At 40.2% G+C, this 19484-nt stretch overlaps 1 protein-coding gene across 1 annotated transcript in view; it reads left to right on the top strand.

Annotated features, from left to right (window-relative positions):
* The window catches only part of myo15b (myosin XVB), a 39998-nt gene extending 22410 nt beyond the window's left edge, over nucleotides 1-17588 (top strand). Inside the window, exons 48-65 of the mRNA XM_048233984.1 lie at nucleotides 823-941; nucleotides 1333-1474; nucleotides 1669-1780; nucleotides 1907-2276; nucleotides 2475-2538; nucleotides 2669-2741; nucleotides 2914-2990; nucleotides 3396-3472; nucleotides 3590-3720; nucleotides 5166-5260; nucleotides 9785-9862; nucleotides 9975-10071; nucleotides 10294-10436; nucleotides 10747-10871; nucleotides 11587-11720; nucleotides 11967-12100; nucleotides 16917-17054; nucleotides 17184-17588. Coding sequence (XP_048089941.1) covers nucleotides 823-941; nucleotides 1333-1474; nucleotides 1669-1780; nucleotides 1907-2276; nucleotides 2475-2538; nucleotides 2669-2741; nucleotides 2914-2990; nucleotides 3396-3472; nucleotides 3590-3720; nucleotides 5166-5260; nucleotides 9785-9862; nucleotides 9975-10071; nucleotides 10294-10436; nucleotides 10747-10871; nucleotides 11587-11720; nucleotides 11967-12100; nucleotides 16917-17054; nucleotides 17184-17261 — 2187 coding nt within the window. The 3' untranslated portion in view covers nucleotides 17262-17588. The remainder of the gene's footprint in view (nucleotides 1-822; nucleotides 942-1332; nucleotides 1475-1668; nucleotides 1781-1906; nucleotides 2277-2474; nucleotides 2539-2668; nucleotides 2742-2913; nucleotides 2991-3395; nucleotides 3473-3589; nucleotides 3721-5165; nucleotides 5261-9784; nucleotides 9863-9974; nucleotides 10072-10293; nucleotides 10437-10746; nucleotides 10872-11586; nucleotides 11721-11966; nucleotides 12101-16916; nucleotides 17055-17183) is intronic.
* Nucleotides 17589-19484: the final 1896 nt, after the last annotated feature.

Here is a 19484-nt window from a genome sequence, read left to right as displayed (position 1 = left end):
TCACAAAGCCAGAACTGAGAGACTCAGGAGAAGTTTTTATCCCCAGGCCATCCGACCTCTGAACTCACACTATACTGACTTTGCACACATTCACTCCTCAGCACTCTCAAACATTTCCCAACTCTGAACTCACACTATACTGACTTTGCACTCATTCACTACTCAGCACTCATGACCCCCACACACACACACACACACCTACAAGACTTTTACATCCCTCTCCTTATGCTACAGACCTTTTATTTATTTTCTTATTTCATCACACGTCAAAACACACACACACATATCTGACTTTCTCCAACTTTTGCACATCTCCATAGAACTTTTTATTTATTATTTTTGATGATTTTTCATGAGGAAGCTTCCCCAATACACATATTGCACACTGCCCTCTCCCCACATACACAGCACACTATCCCATCTCCCCTGTCATCCTCCCAACACACACACCAAGACCCCTGGCAGTTGGGTTAGCCCCTTGAGCCGTGGATCTGCCCAAGGTTTCTTCCTTGGTAAGGGAGTTTTTCCTTGCCCCTGTTGCTCTTGGGTGCTCCTTGTTGGTGCCCCCCACCCAATCCCAATCCTCCCCCACCTTTTTTATGCAGCCCTTGCCACTTAATCTACTAAACCCCTCTTCTACTGCACTCTTTACCCCCGTCTAATAGCCTGTTGCCCCCAGCGTTCACATGCGCTATAAGTGCACAGCATTTGACCGTTTTGGACCACATCCCTAGCATCAGACAGACACAAAACGTTCACTGAAATATAACCCTACTTAGCTGATTTGTGTTTTGTGTCCTGTCTTTTGCCTGGTTGGAGCAGGAGGGGGTCGTGGGAGATGCCCAGATCCTAGGGGTATCTCATCGAGGAATTAAGCTGCTGCGTGTTGCCAAGGCCACAGGGATTAACACCAAACACCTAAAGAATCTCTGCAGTTACAGGTGGCTGTCTTTCTAAATATAATATGTATAACGAAATGTTTCAGAAGAACTCACTTTGAGCCCAAGGTAGCCCTAATGGTTAAACATTTTACAGTTGCATGCTTCAAAAATATTCTAACATTCAAAAACTTTGTGGACTTTGTTGAAACGTTATTTAATGACAGTGTTTAACACAGCTGTAGAAAACTATTCACTGAGACTTTTCAACGTTGTTTTGCTAATTGTAGTTCAATAGTAATAATCATTGATTACGCAGGAGTATATCAAAGTCATTGTATACCTCTTTACTGACTACCTCAGTCACCTCTAAATGCTTCTACTGTTCTCTATCCTTAGATGTTCTAACCTTTCTAATGATCTTTTGTGTGTGTGTGTGTGTGTTTGTGTGTAGTTATGCAGAGGTGTTATCCGTTGAACTCAATGGACCTGAAACAGTAGAGTTTACCCTCGGCAATGAATCTCTGGAGTTGCAGTCCTTCCATGCCCCCCAGATCACTGCCATGGTCCAGCTCTTCCTCAGAAAACTTGTCGAGGTTTTGCTCAAATACACCATATATAAATAAAACCCAAACAATGTGATTATGTTTGTAAACCTCTTCAGCAAACACCTTAAAGAGAAGCTGAATAAGGGTTACAAAAATAATTACACAAAAATTGTGTTTATTCACACACAAGTGTCTATAATTACATTATTGAGTGACATATATTTTTTTCTTCTTTTTCCCAGGGATCTGAATATGTTATTGCACTAAAGAGTTATGTGACTGATGACAAAAGCCTTCTCAGTTTTCGTAAAGGAGACATCATCAAGCTGCTGAATATGGATGTCCTTCAGGATGGTGAGAATTCATCTCATCCTAGTTTGTCATTTAAGGAATGGCTACCAAAAGGTATTTTTGGTAGAAGTACAATTAACTTGCATATTGAGTTTGAATTTCACAAGAGGCTGTTTGTCGCCCTTCCAGGCTGGCTGTTTGGCTCTGTTGGTGGCCGCTCAGGTCTTTTTCCTGCTGAAGTCACACAACCCTCAGCCCCACCTGATTACCATAACATCCAGCTGAACCGTCAGGATGAGAGTAGACGGAGCACCAGGACCCCCACCATGACCCCCTCCAGGACCCAATCCATGACCCCCACCAGGACCCAATCCATGACCCCCACCAGGACCCAATCCAGGACCCCCTTAGCACAGCCGCAGGCACAAAGGACCCCTATTCCCAGTGGACACACAGAATACCCCATGGATGGTGGGTCGGAAACAATGACAAGCCCAGAGCTCCAGCTGACCCTCATGGCCCAATTTGCCCAGAAGTACTTCAGAGATGTTGCCACAAGGTAACTGGAGCAGACACAGTCAAAGAATTGATGAGTAAACATTCATCATTAGAAAACAATTCATTCATGTCAAATACAATTTTAATATCTAATTAATATAGTATCATTTGCTTTTTATATATTTTGTAAAAGGACATACCGGTACACTTGCTTTAGGCACTACCACTACTCTCCACATAATCTGCCTCTTTATTGCAGATCAGATTGTACAGGTTTATCTGCAAATGGAAGAAGCTTTGTACAGATGGTTGAGTTCACCACGGTACTGTTCTGTTGAGTTGTGATATTTGTGATATATGATAACATATTTAACATACACACCATACTTAATTAACTTAATTTACTAGGCTACTGTAGTTAACTAAACTTGGGTCCTATTTCATGAATTTTAGGAACCAATCCAGGAATCGTTGATCTTGTTTTCTGACAGCGAGCTCAATGAACTGTCAGTTCCATGCTTTACATGTGAGTTTACAAGCACACACACAAGTACACACCACTTAATTGTGTATAATTGTATATTCTATATAGTTTTAGTTATAGTCTTCATACAAATGTTAATATAATACTTATATAATGTTTTCAGGACGATAGATTGTTTGTAAAAATCCTGCTCCTCTGCCTCTCCTCTTTAAAGGTGTAATGCAGTTCATGGGTGACTTACCTTTGAAGAAGCATCAGTCAGAAAGAGATTGTGTCAATCATATCCTTCAGGTTAGTCTCACAGCTAGGGATAGACAACAGACATACAGTAGCTGGGTTCATTGCTGAAACTCTTTCAGTATTCAGTCCTAGTGACAATCATTCATACAATGCAGCTTAGACATATATTACTTAGTTGGCTCAATAATTAAGATGAGAGTAAAACACATCCAAGCCGAATCTACAAACCTCAAACTCCTGGATAAGCAGACAAACTCGTAAAACATGGAGGGCCTTTGCATTCCAACCTCTGAAAGAATGGCTTTTTTAGTTCCAGTGTTCCTTGTGTTTTTGCACTTGTAAATGGCTATTTCTCAAAGCTAATAATCTCAATTAAAACCTCTCTCATCAATTTCTGGTGTACAGGGTTAATTTTAGTCTTATGGACACTTATGGGCTTCTTATCTTCTTTGTCAGTTAGGAAAGGAAAAGGAGTATTTGAGGGATGAAATCTACTGTCAGATCATCAAACAAATCACAAGGAATCCAAACAAGTGAGTGTGTGTGTGTGTGTGTGTGTGTGTTTAGCAAAATTCAAATGAACACACAATGTAATGTAGCATTTCAATTAGTCTTCATCAGATATTTACTTTCTACATTCTATTTCTCAGTGAGAGTTGTTCCCGGGGTTGGCGTTTGCTGACTCTGGTGACAGGTTTCTTCCCATGCTCCAACACCCTGTTGTCCTACGCTGTCAATTACATTGAAGACTGCTCCCAGAACTCTATGTACCCTTTCCAAGGTACCTCCCTGCCTCAAACCCTAATCCTTCTTTATTAGCATCTGATGTTACTGTTATTTTCCCTAATCAGGTTAAATGCAGACACATATTTTCAGTAAGCCCCTCTGCAATGCAATATGCAATGCCCATCTCTGTCCAATCCTACATGTGATCAATAAGCAATCTTCCTCCAGAACCAACTGTGATGCAGTGTTTAAGGACTGGAGAATTACCATTGTAGTAGAGTGTAGAATTGTGCTAATTAATCCATTGTCTCTCATTTCCAACACTGTGTTGTTTACATTAACATATTAGACATTACATTTTTCTCCAAAGCAACATTCAAGTGAGGTAGGCTACAACCCGAATTTTGAAAAAAATTGGGACGCTTTGTAAAATGTGAAAAAGCTAGGACAGGGGCATTTTCACCACTGTGTTGCTTCACCTCTTCATTTAACATTTTGTAAATGTTTAGGAACTGAGCTGAGGAGGCCAGTTGCTAGAGTTTTGAGAATGAAATGTGGTCCTATTCCTGCCCAATATAGGATTTCAGCTGCACAACAGTCTTGGGACTTCTTAATCATGTTTTTCATTCAACAATGCAGAAAGGTCTGGACTGTAGACAGGCCATTTTAGCACCTGGACTCTTTCTCTATGGAGAAATACTCAAAACCTGTGTTCATCATTCAGAATTGATTGTGCCTTGCCAAATGTGCAAAATTCCCATGCCATAGGCACTAAAGCACCTCCGCAGTCCACACCATCATGGTCATGGATACTATACTGTAGGTTTTGAACTGAGCACTATAACAAGTTCATTGGATAGTTGAATAGTCACTACACTAGCTACACTAGTTAGACTAGCTTTTGTGAATAGAGCATTAAACTGTGCTCATAGATAGTGGTTTTCCTGAGCCCATACAATGATTTATTTTACAGAAAAGGGTCTGGTTTTAATGCAGTGACATCTGAGGTCCAAAAACCACGGCAATTTTTTTATTTTATTTCAGCCCTGTCCCTTGTTTTTAATTTTAAGTATATTTTTTGGGCTTTTTGCCTTTATTTGTATAGGGCAGTGAATAGTGAGATAGTAAGTAAGTGGGAGAGAGAGATATTAAGTAAGTATAAGTATACGTATATACTCTTTTGATCCCGTGAGGGAAATTTGGTCTCTGCATTTATCCCAATCCGTGAATTAGTGAAACACAGTTAAATATCAGTTAAATATAGGGTTGACATGATTTACAAATCATAACAATCTTTTTTTATTCACATTTTACAAAGCATCCCAACTTTTTAGAAATTCGGATTGTAGAATACTACACAAGCAAGAGTAGTCAGGTGAATGTAGATGAATGTATATAACCTTCTGTTAAACATTTAGTCTTTCTTAAAAGAAGTAAAAGAAGAACTAACACTGATTTCTAAATTAAGTAGTAATTAAATCCTCTTTCTTTACACCTAAGATCTCTCTCAAATCTGTGAGGACAACCTTCAACAGTCTCTGAAATATGGAGGCCGTAGACATATTCCATCTCATGCAGAAATGGATGCAATGCTGGTAAGAAATCTGGCAGAACTTCTGTATCTGGCAACACTTTCTTTTAGCGAACACATGTTCGTCATTAATACATACTAATATGTGTGTATACAGACTATTAGTACTCAACAAGGTCTGTATTTAGCATCATTACATTTATTATGTCTTTATTGAACAATTTCTTATTCTTACTCAATAGGTGAATTATTCTTAAATAGTTTAAAAGTTAAATAGTTTAAAAGTAGACTGTTTAAAAGTTGAAGGTAAATAGTTTAAAAGTTGGAAGTTTAATGAATGTTGATATTCAAATAGTTTAATGGCTGTGTATAGGTAGATATTTGACGATAACTGAAAGTTGGAATGGCTCTAATGTTTGCTAGCAGTTATGCTAACATGGTACTATGCTAACTTAGCTAATGCTTTCTAGTTATGCTAACATTTTTAACTATGCTAACCATGGTACTTAGCCAACTTAGCTAATGCTTTCTAGTTTTGATAAAAATGTTAACTATGCTAGCAAAGCTAACAAGCTAACCATGCTACTTAGCTAACTTAGCTAATGTTTTCTAGCAGTTTTGCTTAAAATGCTAAATATGCTAACAATGCTAACTAGCTACAGTGGGTAGGAGTCATAGTTGATGACAAGTGTTGACATAGTTGATGACAAGTTAAAAGTTGTTGATAGACAGCTAGTTTGATAGATAGATAGTTTAATGATAGTTTAAAAGTAGACCGTTTAAAAGTTGAATGTAAAAAGTTCAGTAGTTTAAAGGGTTAAATTGTTTAACAGTGAATTATTGTAGTGGGGACTTTTATTTTGAAACAGTTTTGGGCAGAGGAAAGTTGAATAGGATGTGTAGTCTTAATTGACCCAGATTGTATGCTTAAAGCCTGAGGCTGCAGGTGGCCTGAACACCTGGCATAGGATTCTAATTGCTTAATAGCCGTATTATGATGTCACAATCGGCAATGTTAAGTCTATGGGGATTTTTAAAAAGTTTTTCTTTAATAGTTTAAAAAGTATAAAAGTTTCAAAGTTGAAAAGACATAGCAACCTGGTCCGTTTGAAGACCTACGTTACAAAGTTTGAACTGTTCAAGAGAAATTGCGTACGGAAAAAGTGGTAAGCGGAATAATAATAATAATAAGTTGCCTAGGAAGAACAGTACAGTGCATTTTCATGCACTGTAATAAGAAGAAAAAGTTGTTGTTGCCTAAGAAGAACAGTACAGTGCATTTTCATGCACTGTAAGTTGTTGCCTAGGAAGAACAGTACAGTGCATTTTCATGCACTGTAATAAGAAAAAGTTGTTGCCTAGGAAGAACAGTACAGTGCATTTTCATGCACTGTCATAAAGACTCAATGATGCTAAATGCAGACCTTGTTGAGCACTAATACGTACACATATTAGTTAAATTCTTATGCATACACCCCATTTTGAGTATTTTGCCCAACATTGTACATCATCTACTTAGGAGATCATTGCTCCTACATACTTTGGCCTATGCTCAAATGTCTGACCTCTTTGTGGTCCTAGAAACTACAGTGTCTAAGCTTTCCAATCAGAAAAACTGTGTGACTGTGTGTGTACTGACACAGAGTTACAGAGGCTAGAATATTATTTTCACATTCTGCCGGATAACAAGCATCTCTGAACTGACCACATTTCACTTGAGATGACTTAGAAACACAACTGAGCCCTAGCATCAGGTCTTGTGAAGCTGTGTGCAAAAGTAGATAAATATAGAATGAAAACTACTTACTTTAGACCATTATTTGCCAAGGAATACATTTTGTAAAATGCCCTATGGAAACTCCCCATAGGACTTTTGGTTATCCAAAATGCATACTGACAATGCTTACCTGCATATGAACCCCTTTGTGTAGAAGCATAATCTTGGTCTCAAATGAAAGGTAATACATTGAAGCTTGATGCTTGTATTTGGATTATACTTCAGGGGTTCTGATATGGAATGACTACACTAAATATGGAATAATTACAAAAAAATAAAAATGGATACATACAGTATAAGGGGAGGAGAGATTACAACACCACATGCAGAGTGTAACACATAACATATAAAACATGACAAGGTGACAAACAGACAACAGAGGGAAGTGAGACAGGACGGGACTGGACAAGATGACAAACACAATGTATTGGGTAGAAAAATCTGTGATACACATTAGCTGGTCACTGTTAGGGTGTTGAAAGGGGTTTGGGAACATGTTATGCATGAGTGTGGATAGTGTGTGCCTATGTGTGTGTGTGCTGTTAATATCTCCTTCAACACCCACCCAATGTGGGCAAAAGCAAAAATAAAAAAATAAAAAAAATTAATTAAAAAGGAACTTTACGGAACGGAAGAGGGAGATATGTGTCTGGTAATGTACACGGTTTGTAGTTATGTTTTTGTGGAATTTTGAAATGTCAAAAATGGGGACCAGGTGTCTTCAAAGGCTGATATTTGCTTCCTTCTGTGTGCATTGTGTTTCTCCATTGAAATGTGTTCTGAGGTTAAATTTGTCCAGTGACTGATGTTGCAAGATTTCTTTGATGTCCAGTTTTGGAGGACTACTTTCTTAGCGACAGCTAGAGAGATGAGCAACGGATTCTTGATTTTTTTCAGATATGGATTTCACCTAGCCTGACGCGTCAAGGGAACAACAAGGGAACAACATGTCACAATGCAAACACGCTGTTTTCCCTTGATGAAAGTGAAACCATGAGTTTTCCTTTGGCCAAAGTTTTCAGAAATAATAGTTCTCAGTGATAAAACCTCATTGAAATAATATGCATTTTTCCATATGGGGTCTGTCTCCTTCTAGCTACAGCGATTTTTGTTGCAAACAAAATAAAGCTAAGCATGCTCAGATGATGTGATAGACACTGTTGCTCACCTGTCCATAATAATCCTGTCATCATAAAGCCCAATTTGATTGGTCCAAACCGCTCTGATTCGAGCATAGCTACTCCACAACGGAGCAATGCCAAGCCCCCCATGTGATTTTTTTGCCGAACTTCCCGACCTCAAATGTTGTGGGCAGGCCTAAGTTCGGCTGGCCCCCAGGCTAGATTTCACGAAGGTGACAGAGTATTGGGGATAGTGGACAGTGTCTCAGTGACTGTGATCCAGAAAGAGTGAACGGGTTGACATAGCAAAGCCATATAGCATGCAAATAGACTTCTGTGCTACCTAAGGTGCATTGTGGACATGTGTTGGCTAGGCCCATTTTGAACATTTTACTTTGGGTGATATGAGTTCTGTGAATGACTGTATTATATATGCTGCAGGTTTGTGTTATCGGTCATGAGAAATGTGTTCTTACAGATTTGTTCCCAGTAATCAGGGTTGGGAGAGAAGTCCAGGTCAGTTTCCCACTTGGTTGTTGGGAGTGTTATTGTTGTGTTTAGGTTGAAGATCACTGTATATATCTGGGAGGTTAATTTTTTGAAGTTATTAATTTTCATAAGTTCTTCTATAAGCTGAGAGGGTTGTAATGTGTTGTTGGTAAGTCCAGTTTTATCTTTAATTTTAAGTCTAAGTTGTTGATATTGAAGGAATTGTTCTTTCCCAACCCCATATTTCTGTGTGTGTGTGTTAAATGACATGAAATGGTGGTTCTCAAATAGGTGGTGAAGATATGTGATTCCTTTTTGTGCTCATGTGGAGAAATCAAGAGGTTTGTTCTGAATCATGAACACTGGGTTGTGCCAGAGTGGGGTGAACTTGTTTAATTCTAGTTATGATTTTGTGATTTGGATTGTGTTCCACCAGGCTGTCAGAGTTGAATGGATGGTAATGCGTTGGCAGAAGTTGGATTTCTTGATTGATTGTGAAAGGAAGGGGAAGTCTGCAATTGGGACATTTGTACATTGGTTTTGTTCCAATTCCAGCCACGGGTAATTGTGCTGGAGTGTATATTGATCCATTTAACTAGGTACTGTAATTGATTTGCCGGAAATAATGGAAGCTTGGTGCCTCAAGCCCCCCATGTGATTTTTTTATTTTGTAGTGAGTGAGTCATATTCTTGGTTTTTAGTTTTTCCAATAAAATTGTGTTGTTAATGAATTGAGAGTTTTGAACCATTTATCTGTAGGAGTGATGAGGATGATGGAAGAAAGGTAGTTAGTCTGGGGTAGGGTTGACTGCAGTTATTCCTCCGATGAGTGGGAGTTTAGACCAGTGTTTGTATTCGTCTTCCTCAGAAGGGGAGTGTTGAGGGTGAAAAGCTCTGACAGCCTGCGGGAAATCTGAATCCCTAGATATCTCATGCATCATTTGAGAGGGGTAGTAAAATAGATTTATTCCAGTTGATAGGGTAATGTGAGACAAAGACTTTAAAGACTTTCTTTAAACTTTCAAAGTTGAATGCAGTTTCAGTGTCTGCAGAGACCCTTTCCATAGTACCAAAGATGTGGAATGATGTATGCCTTATTAATGGCTTAAAAGAGCATTAATAATAGAAACAGAGCCTAATAATAGAAAAAAAACCTACCCAACATTTTGTAAATATTTTGTGACATTTCTGTTCTCTACAGGCTGGTAAGAGAACTCGGCACTTTTCCATTGTGTTGCCTGGTGGTGTCGAGTTTCCCTGCAAAATTCGTAGCTTCAGTGTAAGTATCCCTAGAAATCCATTCCCAATAATGTGCTAAGTGATGAGTTCCAGTCCACGGGTATTTGACCATTTGTAGCAACTATTTAGGAACTATTTATTGATGTGTTCAGGTGGCCCTGGAGGTTGGGACCAATCTATGTGCTGAGATGGGTATAATGGATCCATTGGAAGTAAAGGAATTTTCCATCAAAGCCACCCGTGGACAAGGTGCTAAAAATACACATAGCTATTAAACTCTTAAATGACAAATGCTTTAATTGCTGTGTAATCTTGTTTCAGAATGTTTTGTTTCTTTTGTAATGCAAGGCTTATAATGCAAAGCATTGCACTGGTTGTGCAAAAGTGGAGCTCATCTGTTGTGAACATAATATTGTCCTACATAAGGTTACCCTATGTGCACTCACTGTTCTCTCTCTGTTTGTGCTATAGTGGTGAGGCCCATCCACCTAAATGAGTACTTGTTTGATTTCATTTTGGATGATGGCTCCATCACACTGTCTTTCCATCGGATAGTTTGGCAGTACCCCCTGCGCTTTGAAAATCAGATGTTCATTGAGTTCCACTTCCAACAGGTCAGAGTTACAAATTCACCAAAGTTACCAATGGAAAAAAAAAAACTGGCAAAACCATGTGTATGTGCTGGTTTAAGAACAACTTTGTGAAGCTGTAGTTTCCATAGAACCTTCTTAAGAACAAAATTAAGAACATTCTTAGGAAGATATTGGTGAGTGAGGCCCAATGCAGACAAGATAAGATCAGCAATATGTGGAAGGCTTTTTTCACTACTAAATTGTAGTTTGCATCGTTCCCTGGCTAATTTCACCGCTGCTAATACAGTTAGATAGGCAATGTCTTAATTCGTTCCTCCCTCCTGTTTCTCAGGTCCTAGCTGACTATCTGGAGGGAAAACTAATACTCCCTGGGGATAAATCATCAGTTATAGAAGACATTGTGGAGTTGGCTTTACTTCAGCACCTTGCATTGGGCAATACAGACCCACCCTTACAGTAAGAGTTCTCCCTTATTTAAGTCAATGACCGCTTGATGATTTCATTAAATGTGTGAGCACATTGAAATACAATAGGACTATGGGCCTGGATTGATGTAAGAGCTTGTCCATGAATTACTTTATTTTGCTAATTGATTCCTTAATTCCTTAATGTTGAGACCTACCCTAGATGAAAGATATATATATATATATATATATATATATATATATATATATATATAAGTAATACTATAATAATAATAATAATAATAATAATAATAATAATAATAAGCTTTATTTGTATAGCACCTTTCAAACACAGAATTCAGCTCAAAGTGCTTTACATTTGGAGCACTTAACACAATAAGTGCTCCAAATAGGGTTTTATTACTAAATGTAGACATGATTCTCAACAGTGTTCATGCAATGCATACACTTTTGGTTATGGGTATGCAATACCAGTTTTTTAATGTAAACATTGTAGCTCTTAGAAATGTCATTAACAGTTTATTTACAGTTTATTATGTAGAAGTTTATTGCCATGCTAAGTGAGGTTTAAGGGTCTCAGTTAAAAAAAGTGCATACAAGTATTAATGGTTGCCTGTTTGATTTCATTGGTGTACATTATACATGAAAGGACACATTTAATTTCCAGGTGCCTAGATTGAGACGAGTGATTGTAAGCGCTCTGATGATGCTTTATCAGGTATGATTCTTCTATGATTACTTTCCAGGTCGGAACTGAAAGAGTACCTTCCCAGGATGGACGGAGTGACTGCTAAACATGACCAGCTGCAGTCTGCATGTCAGAACCATCTATCAAGCATGGGTGCTTTGCATCCATTTGAGGCCAAAACACGCTTCCTTCGTAAGTAGCACTGTGATCTAGAAGTAATCAATTTTAGCATTCAACTTTACTGCCTAGGTTCATACTGTACAAGATTGACTTTCTTACCTTGATAAATAATCTTAATTTATATTACAGTTTACTGGTAAATATTATACTTTTTCTGTAATGAACCATATTGTTAAACTCCGAATTATATTTTTCAGAATTATATTCTATACTGTGGAATGTATTACATTTGTGCATTGATCACCTCTATCTCTTCAGAGCACCTTAGTGCATTGCCTCTTTTTGGTTCAAACATCTTCCTGACTCAGAAAGTCAATCACGAGAGATGTCCCTCTCCCTGCATAGTGGCAGTGAGTGCAGCAGATATTACTTTCTGCCACCCTAAAACACAGGTAAGTTTTTTTTGAAGTTACATACTAATATTTATGGTTGCCATATTAGAGTGTACACTTCTTGAAAAAGTTTAGAATTATAAATCCAAACATTGTAGAGATTGTTTATGTTGTACATTGACTACAGCTTTACATGTCTGATTTTCAATTGAATACCTCTAAACCCTAGTTTCTGCCAACATTACTCCTGCACATTATGTTAGTGGCTTTGCCATTGATTTTGATTGACCAAAATTGACAGTTTTTCAAATTCATCTAATCAATTTTGTGGGTTTTGGCCAAAGATCTTTGTACCAATCACTAACAACCGGCGTTTCGTCATACAGAGAAGTTTCTCTGCATCACGCCCATAACAAGCAAGCGTGCATCTTATCAGCAGTCACATGTTTCATCTGCGTAACTCTCGCCAAAATGCATCAGTGTTTTGTGAATGTACCCAAGTCAAACTTTAATATAAATGCATAAGTACGTACAAAGCGCCACTTTTAAGCTGGTATGCGTTGTCGTTTTCGGGTGAAATGACCTTTTGAATGGGAATCCTATAGAGCAAATACTTTTTTTATACAATCGCGTCAAAATGGCTATTTTTCAAACACTACGAAGGCTCGACACAACATGAAACTTTGATCGAAGTATCATCAGTGTCTCTACACATGAACTCGAGCATTGAGAACATTGTTGGTGTACAGAGTTTACTAAAAGAAAGGTTTTGAACAACATACTTGTTTTTTCTGCTCGCTGCCATCTTGCAAGGAGTGAGTTGTCCAAAATCTTTCTTTTTTGTAAACTATGTGTACACGAACAATGTTCTCAATGCTCGAGTTCATATGTAGAGACACTGATGATGCTTCGATCAAAGTTTCATGTTATGTCGAGCCTTCTTAGTGTTTGAAAAATAGCGATTTTGACGCGACCATGTAGCCTACTAAACTAAAGTTTGACTCAGGTACGTTCGTAGCCTATTTCAAGTGACAATCTATGACTAAAGTTTAGCTGACGATATAACATCCTACTCGACTGTGACTTTGTTCGTGACACTCCTGTTAATAGGCTAAATTAGAAAGAGCTAAAATAACACACCAACCTTATTTGCGCCTTTTTCAATTTCACATTTGCTCAAAGATTTCATAAGTATAAGCCCTTTTCGCTCCCTACGTTGATGTATTCCAAGCAGTCTGCTTCGGGGGCGGGGACGTAGTATTTGAAATACCATGCCTGGGTAACGTAATCGCTCTCAGGGCCCTCTGTTCGCTGGTTGGTTCGGCTGCCCAACCTCCGAAGTAAACGAGGGCGAATCAACTTATTCCAGACGGAGTACTGTAGGGAAAAGAAATCGAGCGGAAGTACGTAGGCAGGCCGAGGCCAGGCTAGGGTCATGGTTGGAGAAACGTTAAAGCAAAGATTGTTAAGGCGGAGCAAGATATTTCATCAGGAGCCACTTCCGGGAACCCGGATCGCAACGAGGGGGTCAAAATCCCCTTTATGCAGAAGAGCAGAGGCAGCGACTGCTCCATTGAAGTCTATGGGCATAGCTCAGAATTTTACCACATATGCTAAGGTCTTGGTTCTATAGAGTTAGGAATGTGAATTTGGGCACGTTTTCATGATCCTCAAACCCTTCTGAACATTTCAGGTACATTTTAGCATTTTTGAGCATTCCAGTCTGGAGAAAATCGACTTTATATCAGGTGTCGCCCGGTTATTTATGCAGCTGCTGTTGGCGGTTACAGCGTATGCTCATCAATACGTCATCGACACGCCTCTTTATGCAGACAGGATTCAATCCCCATTTCGCACCCATAGACATGAACTACGACGAAGTATCTTGCTCCGCCTTAACAATCTTTGGTTAAAGCAGCTGCAGGTCAACTAATGTTAGCTAACGGCTCCATCACACAGTTGCGTTCTGTCAACGCATGCCAGTGGGTGTTCCTGACGGTAGCTATGCAAATGACTTGAAGTATAACTGTAATTCGATTGGTTGGTGCTGTCAGTCGATTGGCTTGATTGGCCGGTGCCGTCTGTCGGTGCAGCAACAGCTGAACTTCTCAACGCGAGCGGCGGGAGAAATGCGACGCAACAGACCCACAATTCAGTTCGGCAACGGATGACGTGAGCCCATGTGAAGTAAATGGGATGCGTCTCCAGCAACACAACGCACGCAGCTGTGTGTAGGAGCCGTTAGTCTTCATTACATCTGGCAACCCAGAAGAGCATTGCGTCTATTTAGTCTTGAGAACGTTCACCAGTGTTTTGATTTTGGCCTACAGAACGTTCGGTTACAATCCTACAAACCACTCCTTTAAGTTGACATGACAAATTGCTATGGCTGAGCCTCCCACAGATAGACTCATGGATCAACAAACATAACATAAACATACTTCAAAGACAGCAGGAACTCACAAAGCCTATGGCAGGGCATTCAGGCCCTCACGGACTACAAGCCCGCGCCACAGAGCTGTGAGAGCAACATCCCTCTGCTCAACAACCTGAACCGCTTCTTTGCTTGCTTTGAAGCACAAAACAGCACCTGCCCACAGAAGACCCATCCCCCTCTACGAGCAGCCCCTGTGCCTCTCTGCGACAGCGTGAAGAGGGACACTTGCTGCTATCAACACCCGTAAGGCAACAGGTCCAGACAACATCCCGGGTGGGTGCGCTGAAGGACTGCGCGGGGAGCTTAAGGATGTCTTCACAGACATCTTTAACACTTCCCTGAAGCAAGCCATCGGTCCCATCATGTTTCAAAGCTGCCACCATCATACCTGTGCCAAGAAAACTGCTCCATCCTGCTTCAATGACTGCCCTGTGGCACTGACACCCATCATCATGAAGTGCTTTGGCGGCTTGTCATGTCACATATCAAAGCCATTCTCCCCCACCCTGGACCCCTTCCAGTTTGCATACCGAGCCAAAGCGGTCTACAGAGGATGCAATCTGCTCTGCCTCCACCCAGCCCTCACCCCCACCTGGAAAAAGAGACTCATATGTGAGATTGCTGTTTATAGACTTCAGTTCTGCATTCAACACCATAATACCACAACAACTCATCTGCAAACTCGACAAACTGGGACTCAGTACCTACCTCTGCAACTGGCTACTGGACTTCCTCTGTCAGGAGGCCCAAGTAGTAATGCGTGTTGGCAACAATACCTCAAGCAGCATCACACTGAGCACAGGGGCCCCAAGGCTGCGTGCTCAGTCCGCTGCTCTTCACCCTGCTGACGATGACTGCACTGCAACCTACAGCAACAATCACATAGTGAAATTTTGCTGGACACACAACTTGGTGGGTCTCATCACCAAGGGCGACGAGACTCAATACAGGTTGGAGGTGGACCATCTGACCACGTGGTGCAGGGACAACAACCTCCCGCTGAGCGTCAGCAAGAAAGAGATTGTTGTTGACTTCGAGAGGTCACACCCAACACCTGCCACTGACCATCGACGATTGCTGTGGTGGAAGAGCAGCAGCACCAAATTCCTGGGGGTGCACATCAGCTTAAGACCCTCCTGACCACCAACACTGCATCACTGGCTAAGAGAGCTCAGCGCCGCCTGTACTTCCCTGCGGAAACTCAGGCGAGCAAGTGCTCCACCAGCCATCATGACCACATTCTACCGAGAGGCACCATTGAGAGCATCCCCTCCAGCTGTATCGCTGTGTGTATGAAGCTGCACTGAATACAACAGGAAAGCCCTGCAGCATAGTGAACACAGCTGGAAGGATCATTGGTGCTTCACTCCCCTCCCTGAAGGACATTTACACCACCCACCTCACCCTTAGACCAAAAATTGTGAGTGATGCAAGTCACCCCGCTCACAATCTGTTTGATCTACTGCCCTCTGGGAAGAGGTGTACAGAAGCCTGCGCTCCTGCACTACCAGACTCACCAACAGCTTCATACACCAAGCTGTAAGGATGCTGAACTCTCCCTCCTCTCCCCTCCACCCTCAGCTACATAACATCCTGGACATTGGACCCACAATGGTGCCTGCCTACCCACTTGCACACTTGAACACTTGCACACTTGTACACTTTTACAACTTGGTGTTGTTGTCCTGAAAACCACAACACTTCTGCTGCTCTTACATAACTTGCAACCACTATGCCACTTTCTTCATTACTCAGGTCAAACAGAACTACCCAAGCCTCTTATTGGCCTGACTTTGCACTAGTTTTTTATTGACTGTCTATGCACAATTTCAACAAAATTTTGCTGCTCTTATTTTTCATTATTATATGTGCCCTCTTATTTACTTATTTACTTACTTTTTTGTTTACTTGAATGTTATGTTTGTCTGTGGACTTAAAATTGGTAAAATATGTCTTGTCTTCACCGTGGGATAGTGAGAAACGTAATTTCGATCTCTTTGTATGTCTGGAACATGTGAAGAAATTGACAATAAAGCTGACTTTGACTTTGACTTTGACTTTGACATAAATAGTTGTTAGCGTCCACACAAATCAACATTTAGCTAAGACATGTAGGCTATGTTTATGGCAGTGCCCCCTCATGATCAAATGATGCAAAAGTTTTTTGTTTACTCAAAATGGGTTCCTGTATATTTACATTTTGTTTGTTTAAAGCATTGCTAAGATATAATCTCACTTCCGGTTTGGCAGATTTGCTGCCAATCTATTATACAAGGTGACTAACCATATTTCATGAATGCTCTGACTGTGCCCTGGAGCCATTTCCTCAAACCTCCATACAGAGAGTAACAGTGATTGTTATAGTGTCTGTGAACTTGGGGTCATTTGCAAGTCCTGTGGCATTTCCATCCATTTTGTGTCTCTGACATGATTTTGCAGGAGATAACAATGATGATACCGCTAGCAACAGTGCAGTCACTTCGCTCATATCAACCTAAAAAGGGGAAAACACCAACAGTTGAAATCAGCTATGTTGATAGCTCTCATCCACAAACCATACTTATTCATCTGAAACAGGTACAAAGAGGAAGCACAATTACACTTTTATTTTATATATACGCCAGTAGCAATCATCTACACCGAATTTAACTGAAACAACTCATCAGCTAAAGTTTTATGTGTCTCTCTGTGTGTGTTTGCAACTAGGCAAAAGAGCTGTGTCACATCATTGCTGTGATCATAGAGGATCAAGTGGAACCCATAATTAATAGCCCTCAGATGTGAGCTGTGCCTCTGACAGCTTAGAGATGTTTGTTATAAAATGTGTGATCCATAGTCTGGGGTAAATGATATCCTACCTACATTTTGTCAAGCAATTTCACATGATGATTGAATGAAATATGTTAAATTAAATAAATAAGTATTGCGTACTGCAACTTACATACCACTACTCTCCATTTTCAGCTGACATGTATTCCTCTGAAAATGTATAATTATTTTGTGAACACATCCTATCTAAGCAATTGCACCTATAATTTCAACTGAGAAGAGATTAACATGGTTTTTAAAATTGTATTATTGTTCATTAAAATCTTATCATAAACATTTGAATGCTGATGTTATGCTGTTTGCCTTGTTTTTACAGGTACAATAGTTTTGTTTGATCTGATGTTCGGGTGGCTCTTGTGTGATGCAATGCACACTGCGATCTTGAACTTGATTTCCCCCTCCTGTTTAAATTAGATAAAACATTATGTACAATATATAAGAAAAGAATTGTGAAACTATAGCATCATCCCCTCTCGTTGGGCAGGTAATCTGCCAACCTATGGAAACGTTACTCAACTATGGTAATCTAGGTGGGCAAGGCCATGCTAGTTCAGCCCTCCCTTGAAGTGGAAATGCAACGGCGAGATCAATTCATTATTTAAATATACCACAATTAGTAAAATTAGTATGCTTTATGTTATATTTGTTACTAGGGCGCAGCCTTTTTGTTTTCATTGTGGCGTGACATCACAAGAATACTTGAAGGGAGTTCTATATTATATATGATATAAAAATGGGTAAGGCTATTTGCACCCCTGGTACAATTAGCAGTGTATGCTATTCGTACCCTGGTGCAATTAGAAGTGAATTCTATTCGTACCCCGGTGCACACAGCAAAGTGTTCTATTACCCCAGTGCACACAGCAATGTGTTCTATTAATACCCCGTCTGGTACAAATATCAGTGTATGCTATTTGCACCCCTGCACATTTACTCTGGCATATTAATCACACAATGTAATAAAAAAACACTCTGAATAAGGTATTTAATATTTTATTTATATATACCACTTTTAAAGCATTGAGCACAAAGTGTAAATACTTTGCATCAATGTATATGTGGCAGATTCAAGAGGGGAAAGTTGTAGCAGACTACGCCACCTAGGGTATTTGTGACCACTAGAAAATAACAGTCACCAATTCACACCAACCTTGCTAATTGGCAACACAGGTTCGACACATGCAGGGCAGAGACGTGTTTTTAGAAAATATATATATTTATTATAAAAATGGAGCTACAGGATTTTACATAAAACAATACACAGGACAGGGGCTTGATCACTGGTGGAACAGCAGAGAGGGAGAGCTATCGTGCATACACACAATTTACACTGCACTGCAAACAAGTTATGACACTTCAACACAACTCACACTCGCACTGCAACATGTGACAAACTCTCGTCAGACACACCAGGTGAAACCAGGGAAACTAGTGCGGAAGACTCCCCCACTTTAAGACTGTAACCACCCGTTAAGGCCCCCAGTTTCTTGTGGGACAAACAAATAACAAGACACCAAAATACAATTGTTGCACAAAAGAAAATAAACGTCCAGATACAAAACAGCAGCCCTTTGGTGATGGCAGGCAATGCACCAGGTGGCCAATATTCTTCAACGATCAAATGTGCCGTCTCTTCAAGCCGCGCAGAATAAAATCCTGAGGGGCCAGCTCTGTTCCAAACTGAACAAATCACGTCACCCAGTAGCCGCAACTCCTCAGCGCAAAGCAGCGATGATTTGGTGCCACTTGGCTGTACAGCAGCCCATCAGAATGCCAACCAGTCAGCCAAACCAGGGGGGTATTCCAAGTATGTGGTTTAGTGACAAACCTGGGTAAGTTAACTCAGAGTCAGTGGTAAACCTCCTACAACAAGAGCCCTATGGCATTGTTTTGTTAGGAGAATGAAGCCATATAGCTCTTCTATTAGGAGGTTTACCCCTTACTCTGAGTTAACTTACCCAGGTTTACCCCTTACTCTGAGTTATCTTACCCAGGTTTGTCATTAAACCACGTACTTGGAATACCCCCCTGTGCATTTCGCCGACAACACCATGATCAGGAAGGGGAAAAGGCAGGAGCGCTCACAGGAAGCACCTGCCTGCCAATATATCAGTGAAAGGCTAATGACTGGGCGGATCTGTCAATCATCTTACATCTTACAACCTGCTTACCCTGCTA

The sequence above is a fragment of the Alosa alosa genome, chromosome 22, assembly GCF_017589495.1.
Source record: "Alosa alosa isolate M-15738 ecotype Scorff River chromosome 22, AALO_Geno_1.1, whole genome shotgun sequence".
NCBI classification, from domain to species: domain Eukaryota; kingdom Metazoa; phylum Chordata; class Actinopteri; order Clupeiformes; family Clupeidae; genus Alosa; species Alosa alosa.
Note: the sequence above shows the minus strand (reverse complement) of the source record. Positions and strands in the feature narration are given on the sequence as shown.